This window comes from Pygoscelis adeliae, unplaced genomic scaffold (genome assembly GCF_000699105.1).
Source record: "Pygoscelis adeliae isolate BGI_AS28 unplaced genomic scaffold, ASM69910v1 Scaffold290, whole genome shotgun sequence".
NCBI classification, from domain to species: domain Eukaryota; kingdom Metazoa; phylum Chordata; class Aves; order Sphenisciformes; family Spheniscidae; genus Pygoscelis; species Pygoscelis adeliae.
In genome coordinates, this window is record NW_008823965.1 from 777,566 (window position 1) to 785,666 (window position 8,101).

The window sequence follows — 8,101 nt, forward strand, 5'->3', positions numbered from 1 at the left end:
GCGGGGCGGGGAGTAGATAACTGGCACAATCTTAAAGTTGGACTTTCTGTTACCGAAGTTATAGTAGTAAAGACAGCTCTTACGGAGAGACTGACCTTGTAGGTATCCTTGTTCCCCAGTTGAAGCAATAGAACTATGTGCTGTTGAGCTGTAATAAAGAAGGCTAAAGAAAAGACAAGCAATACTGAGTTGCTGATAAGCTCACATACAAAAACGAAAGAAAAAGACTTTTTTACACCACAGTTGACTCAAAGGTCTTTCAGATTAATATTTGACAATTTGATGTTAATTTTAAAGTAAAAATAAATCATTATAAAACTCAGCTTTTTGTAACTGGTTTCAAAATTTCCTTTCCAGCACTATGGATCGTGATAAAGTTGGAGTCCCTACAGATGGAGATTCACATGCTATCACCTATCCACCTGCAATTGTAGTTTACATAATTGATCCTTTTACATATGAAAAAAAGGATGAGAACAGTAGCTCATCTAGTTTGTGGACACTTGGACTTCTGCGCTGCTTTTTAGAGATGGTTCAGGTTCTTCCTCCTAACATCAAGAATATAATTTCCGTGCAGGTGAGCCACCATTTATAGAAACGTGCTGAACAAAGTATCTTTGGCTTTGGCTGTGTTTTGGAGGCGCTAGCGCCCTCAAGGCGAAAGTTTCATTTGCTTTGTAAACATTACTACAGCTTCTACAGCTGGTACATCATTGAGATTATAGCTTTTAGAGCAGTTTGGGTGTTATTAACCAAAGCCAAATCCTGTAGTAGATTCCAAACTCATCAGTCTTCTGTCCGAGGAAATGTAATGGCCCACTCCAGTAATGAGTGAAGTATGGGAAAGCTGCTTGTCCCATCACTGGAATTGTGCTGCCAGCCTGACCCTGCTCAGCTTCAGACAGTGCTCCTTCCTGATAGACATCCAACTGTAATGCTGTCAGCAGCTGCAAAACTAGTTAACAGAGGGCATCTTTTTGGAGGAATCATTAAGATTCTCTTCTAAACAAATTCTTTTTTCCTCTGAAGAAAATTTCAATGAGAATAATTGCTTGAAGTCCCATATAGCTTTGGAAGAAGTGGCAGGAGATATCCGAGAACCAGAGAAATTTGATTGCAAAGTAAAATTCTAAAAGCAGTGTACCTAAATACTATCTCAAAAGCCTTTTAGTCCAATGATGAAACTAACTATTTCCCCCCCCCCCCCCCATGCTCTCTAAGATGTTCCCCTGTCAGGACCTTCTACAACCTGTGAAACATGAAGACCGGCAGATTTACACTCAGCATTTAAAATCTCTGGCATTTTCAGCTTTTACTCAGTGTCGGAGACCTCTTCCAACTTCCACCAACGTGAAAACGTTAACTGGCTTTGGCCCAGGTTTAGCCATGGAAACTGCTCTTAAGAGCCCTGATGTGAGTGTTGTTAATGTGGTTGTGTAAATATGCAGATCAGAGAAAGGTCCGTTAATTAAATCGCTGGCGTCTTTCATGTTAACTAACTAGAGTTCTTAGGAATAATTGCTTCCTGAAACATCATTGTCTGTTCTGTCATTTTTATAGAGACCTGAGTGTATTCGACTATACACCCCTCCTTTTATACTGGCTCCCGTAAAGGACAAGCAAACAGAACTAGGAGAAACTTTTGGAGAAGCTGGCCAGAAGTATAATGTACTTTTTGTAGGCTACTGTTTGTCTCATGATCAAAGATGGCTTCTTGCATCATGTACAGATCTCTACGGAGAACAGTTAGAAACTTGCATAATTAATATTGATGTACCAAACAGGTAAGAACAGAACTGTTAAATTAACTTTTAGCATGTATGTCTTCTTTCATTCCCCTGAAGAATGTTTGTTTATGATGCTGTAAGAATAACTCTGACTTTTGTAGACTCACTATATTGCAAAACTAGCTAAAGCAAATGGATATTTTCCGTATAATGTGTATATTGTTTTAAGTTAAATTTCTAGAAGAAGGTTATTTGGTTTCATGTGATTCTTGAGTGGGTTTGTATTTGTGTTCATACCCCCCCTCCCCCCCCACTTACTGGCTTTTGATGTCAGTGTTAGAATGTGATTAATTAGAAAAACCCAAACAAACCAAAGTTGCAATTGATGTACTACAATATTAACATTCTTGGGGTCCTGTGAATGTTCAGGTTAATACAAATAAGAAGTTTCAAACGCGGCAATAAAAACTTGTTGCAGGTGGGTTCTATCTTTGTTTTCCCTTCTTTCTTAATTCTAGAGCTCGCAGGAAAAAGGGCTCTGCCCGCAGACTTGGTCTTCAGAAACTCTGGGAATGGTGCCTGGGACTTGTGCAGATGAGCTCTTTGCCATGGAGAGTTGTAATAGGCCGTTTAGGAAGAATAGGACATGGGGAATTGAAAGGTAACGTTAGCATTTTTAGTCTCGAAAACTTGATTTGAAGCTTTCATCTTTCAGTAATGTAAAGTGTCTGTCCCTGTTTCTGGAAGAAAACCTAAATAATTTTTGAGTTCCTTTGTGTGTTCGAAACTTGACAGACGTGAAGTTTGCACCACACACTATTGTATGTAAAATATGTATTCTGCAGCAAGCACTGTTCTTCTGGACAAACCTATATCCTTTATATCCTCAGACTGGAGTTGTTTGCTGAGTCGCCGAAACCTTCAGTCCCTTAGCAAGAGACTAAAAGACATGTGCAGAATGTGTGGTATCTCTGCTGCAGACTCTCCCAGCATTCTCAGTGCTTGTTTGGTGGCAATGGAACCACAGGGGTCCTTCATTATTATGCCAGGTATTTGAGAAACTCTCTCTTTTCTGGCAAGGGAACTAATAGTTCGGGTTTAGCAAAACTAAGGAAATACTTTGATTTCTCGTCTCCTCCAAAGATTCTGTATCGACCGGCTCTGTATTTGGACGCAGCACCACTTTAAATATGCAGACGTCTCAGCTGAATACCCCACAGGACACATCATGCACTCATATACTTGTGTTTCCCACATCTGCATCTGTGCAAGTAGCATCGTCAACTTACACCACTGAAAACTTGGATCTGGCCTTTAACACAAACAATGGTTAGTAGATTGGATTTATTCTTGTTTTAAAAACAAACCAACCAAAAGACCCCTTGTCACTCCTCCTATAATAAGAATAAGACTGTTTATTCTAATGAACCACAAGATTTATATGGAAAATCACTTGATTTCAGAATGTGTTGTCATATCCTGTACATAAGGAAACTATGGACATTCACTGGTCTTGTTCTTTTTCAAGATGGAGCAGATGGAATGGGAATCTTTGACTTGTTAGACACTGGAGATGATCTTGATCCTGATATTATAAATATTCTTCCTGCATCCCCTACTGGATCCCCTGTACATTCTCCAGGGTCCCACTACCCCCATGGAGGTGATATGGGCAAGGTAACTATTAGAGTAAATACAGAGTTTTGTTTTGCTTGTTTTTCTCCATCTGCTAATTTCCTTCTGTGGGATGAAAGGTTCCTATGAAATGTTTTGAATCAATTGGATATTGGATTGTCTTTGCAAGGTTCATGTAATGCTTGGATATTTCAAAATGCTTTTGTCTTTTGAAAGCTACAGATAATTTCTGTTAAGTTTGTTGTCTCCTAAAATTAAACCATTGCCTGTTGTTTTACAGGGTCAAGGTACAGATCGATTGCTTTCAACAGAATCTCACGATGAAGTAACAAATATACTTCAACAGCCATTGGCCCTTGGTTATTTTGTGTCAACTGCCAAAGCAGGTCCATTGCCTGACTGGTTTTGGTCAGCGTGTCCTCAAGCACAAAATCAGTGTCCCTTGTTCCTTAAGGTACTGTAACTTCAGCGGGCTGCACAGCCGTCTTCCTGGACAGTCTGTCATAGAGTTGTGCAGTGTGGAGGGATCTGAATTACGAGAACTACTATGTTTAAAACAAAGTTGGTGCATGTCTCTTGGAATATGTCTGCTTTTGCTTCAAGAGAGGTTGGGTTTCGGACTTTTGAGCTTTGGCTTTTTATGTTCGCTTTCTTTAAGGGAAGAAAAATGATTAACGGAAGTAGCAAATGTTCTGAAGGGTTCTGCTCTTCTGATGGTTTCTTCACGGTAGTCTGGGCTCCCTTCTGTTTCTGGTTTTGTGCTACAGTATTTTGTAAGAATAGGTTGAGTTTCTAGGCAGATCTCTGGTTAATGTTTGACTCCCGTGGGGACTGGTGGTAGAGAGGGAAGTACACAAGTGTAATGTAATATCTCATTTACACTGGCTAAAAGAAAAATAATAAATAAATCTCCTTACGTATTGCACAAAGCATAAAAGCTAGGTTTTCCACGTTGGCTGTTGCTAAGTGTTAGTCACTGTATCATCTGTCTGGATATTGTCTGATCTCCTTATCTTCTTATGGCACTATCAAGACATACTTGGCACATTTAAGGCTATACAGAGAAACTTTCTGTATTAACATTATTCATTTTTTACTTAAATTAGCATCTCTAATATTGTGCTTTATTTTCTAATGAAATAAAAGATACATCTTCTTCAGCCTTATTTGTGTCTGGATTAGCGGTTCCTTTTGGCCGAAGCTCAGCTGTGGCTTTGGTATAGGACATTTTTTTGAATAGAGGATTTATTATTTACCCTAAGCAGCTCTATATATGGAATATAAATAGACCCGTCTTACGGCAAGCAACTGAACTTCCAAGTCTGTATACCACCAGACATCTTGGGCCACTTTTTTCGAGTTGCCTTTTTAATAATCACTTAATGTAGGCAAAGGGATTTAAAAAAAAAATTCCTAAGCTGTATTACACTACTAACACTGTGCTTTTAGGAGAGATCTGCCTGCATTTCCTTATATATTCTGATAATTCCTGAACTTGTTGACGGCCTTAAGGATAAGATTTGTTTTGGCTTGTGTGTCAGGGAATAGAAGGTGACTGCAAGGTATGGGTCAATAACGCAGAGGAGGGAAGAAAATATGCTGTACTTGAATTCGGCAGTAACTGCTGGCATCTTTCTTCCTTTCTTAGGCCTCTTTGCACCTCCACGTGCCTTCAGTGCAATCAGACGAGCTACTCCACAGTAAACACTCCCATCCACTTGATTCTAATCAAACTTCTGATGTGCTCAGGTATTTATGATTAATCACTTGCAAAAATACTGTGCATTTCATTTTTTAATACTGCTGCAGTGAGGCTACATATTTGTTTGGGTTTTGTGCTGTTAGTTTTTTCTTTGTGCTGCTGATATCCTTAGTACATCACAGATACAATATAAATTGCTGTGCTTTGGGTGATTAAAAAATGGCTTTATCACAGAACAGTGCAGTTAAAAACAAACATCTCTAAGCCCTTCTTTAACTAATCAATGTTGATTACAACTGAAAATATTGGAAAGACAATCAGTTCCTCAAGGTAGAAGAGTTTGAGGTGTAACACAGAAGATGGTGCACAAATGAGTGGAAGATAGTTATAGGATCTTGCATGGCAATCTTGTGGGAATACTGAAATGCTGAAGCACAGGAGTCTAGAGAGACTCAAGTAAACATAGGATGCTTGTTGAGAAAATGTTGGATTTTTTTCTTTGTGTTTTTTTTTTTAATATGTGAACCTCTTGACATTAATTAAGCACAGAAAATGAAAACGACCGTTTTCCACTGAAAGAAAGTTCAGCTTTGAACTGCCTGTAATAATTCCAAAGGCATGTTATTTTGGAATATTGGCAAACCTATTTTATGTTTTTAATACCAAAGAAACTGGATTATATTAAATTAGGACTGTAAGATACTGGTGAGAAAATCTGTTGGCTTGATGGCAGCTTGTTTGCTTTTCAGGTTTGTTCTGGAACAGTACAATGCACTCTCCTGGCTAACCTGTGATCCTGCAACCCAGGACAGACGGTCATGTCTCCCAATTCATTTTGTGGTGCTGAATCAGTTGTATAACTTTATCATGAATATGCTGTGATCTTCATCTGAATTTTGCAAGACAAAAATGAGGAAAAGGGATATTTCACTGCAGGACTAAGTTATAATTCTTCTCAGTGCAAGTTGTTTGTGATGGGGTATGAATCTTGTTACTTCCAGCAAATATTGTTTTGACTTGTGAGAGGGGCACCTATCGCCCTACTGTCTTTGAGTCATCGACTATGGGGGACGCTCTAGAATGATGGTCAGAAAGTGTATTATAACATTTTTAGTAGCAAAATTAACCATTTTTCCCCAACCACAGTATTTGTGAAGAGTAATGAGCCATAGTACCCAGTCATGGTTAATGAATATTAAAAGCATGGAGATGAGAAGAAACATGAGGAACAATAAGTTTCAACCTATGGCTTCGGAACATCAAGATGTTCTTGTATTGGATTATAGTACCTAGTATTCAAAAATGCCTGCATCTCTTATTTATTGTAAGTTTTTAAATGTATAAATTGTCTTATATTTCTTAACCTCTTTTATAAAAATTTTCCTAGAAGGTTTATACTGCCTTCTTGCTTTAAAGCAATTGGTCTAAAATATATGTAATCGTCTTAATTAAAAGTTGCAGTAGGTTGCTTTTAGAGTATTATTTTTTTGTAAGGGGTGGGTGGGGACAGTAAATTTGTATTGTCTTGATGTACAGTTTAATGGGGATAGAGGGGTTAATGTCCATACCATTGTGTGTGGGGGATTTACAGCTAAGCTGTAGTTGCAGAGTACATGTACAGTAATGAAGTTCACTGTGTTTATATAAATTGAAAAGGTACCGGGTCTTACAGCATTTTATATCACACCTTTACAGAGTAACAATGGCAATATATAAGTGATATTGTAGGTGGTTTAACTTGTAGTGAGAATAAAATGAATAAACTCTTCAGTTGAAGTTTGTATTATGGTTCAGGGCTGTGGCTAGATTCTCAGATCTATTTCCAGTATACTAGTTTTAATATTACAAGAATATCTATTGTGCATTGTTGTTACCTAGATACTCTTGGCACTGTGGTGACTGCGTTTTCTTCTTCCACGTTTGCGAAAAAACGTGAATCTGATGCGGAACATACAGAAAACTCTGATCTTATCCAAAGTCTCCTGTAAGGCTGAAATTTAGCCCAGCTCTAGCCATTTTACAAATGCAAAAATAGTCAATCTTGACTTTAAGATTGGTGTGTGTTTAACTAAAATGTGGTGTATATAGATTCTCAGTGAATTCTGGTATTCAGATTTTATTCCACTAGTAAAAAAAAAAAAAAAAAGCACGAAACCCTGAACATTTTCCTTTTTAATGTATTTTTGGCACTGTGGTGAAGGTCCCAAGTATCAGTGTATGGCCTTCCCCGTATCCCCTTTTCAGGCTCTGGCTGGGGCGTGTGCCAAGGAGGCTTAGCCCTCCCTAAGGAAGGGACCGACAAATCTCAAGGCTTTCGTAAACGTCTCCCTCTATCTACAGTCACCGTTTCTTCTCGGTAGTTTCCTTCCTTTCTCCTAGCACATGCCAAATGTCTGATGCTGCTCTAAAATAGCCCCTACGGGTGCTGAAGAGCAACTGCATATGCTTTTTCTGGGTTCCTCATCTGACTGCCAGATTAAAAACTTAACTCCTGCAGCGCTCACGTGAGCCTGCTGCGATACCCCGTGTCCTGGGTCTTAATGCTGTCCGTCTTGCTGGTTTAAACCTTTGAAGGAGCAAGTTTTAAGATCCATTTGTGCACCTGCTGTTAATCCCCTACAAGGAAGAATTCGCTTGCATTTACAAAACTTACTGTGTTAATGAAAACCATGTTTCGTAAATGCAAAATACCTGCCTGAGATCATTTTTCATATAAACAGTCTCACTGAATCATGTATATACAATGTTAGCAACTTTTTTGGTTTTGTGTAAAGAAGTTGTACAATTGGTGATGAAAATTTTCAGTCATTTCTTCAAAATAACGAGTGCAATCAGAAGCTAGCATATTTTGATAAATAGAGTTAAAAACTGGGTCTGTCCATTACTTTATCTTGATAAAGGTAGTGCACTGCAGATTAAACAGCACATTTTTGTCTTACAGAAGGTTCCCCTCCCCCCTCATTTGGCTGAGATTTTTGAAGTGGAAAAATGCTCCTAAAACTGGAATTTTCAACACACATGTCCTATTTCCCCCCCC

At 38.6% G+C, this 8,101-nt stretch overlaps 1 protein-coding gene across 3 annotated transcripts in view; it reads left to right on the forward strand.

The window, feature by feature from the left end:
- MED13 (mediator complex subunit 13) overlaps positions 1-8,081 on the forward strand; it is a 56,597-nt gene extending 48,516 nt beyond the window's left edge. For all 3 annotated transcript variants that reach the window (XM_009323935.1, XM_009323943.1, XM_009323951.1), the window contains 10 exons: positions 358-577; positions 1,222-1,413; positions 1,561-1,784; positions 2,246-2,388; positions 2,618-2,776; positions 2,871-3,056; positions 3,256-3,404; positions 3,643-3,816; positions 5,011-5,111; positions 5,814-8,081. In XM_009323935.1, the coding sequence (XP_009322210.1) occupies positions 358-577; positions 1,222-1,413; positions 1,561-1,784; positions 2,246-2,388; positions 2,618-2,776; positions 2,871-3,056; positions 3,256-3,404; positions 3,643-3,816; positions 5,011-5,111; positions 5,814-5,946 (1,681 nt within the window). In that variant the 3' untranslated portion in view covers positions 5,947-8,081. The remainder of the gene's footprint in view (positions 1-357; positions 578-1,221; positions 1,414-1,560; positions 1,785-2,245; positions 2,389-2,617; positions 2,777-2,870; positions 3,057-3,255; positions 3,405-3,642; positions 3,817-5,010; positions 5,112-5,813) is intronic.
- Positions 8,082-8,101: the final 20 nt, after the last annotated feature.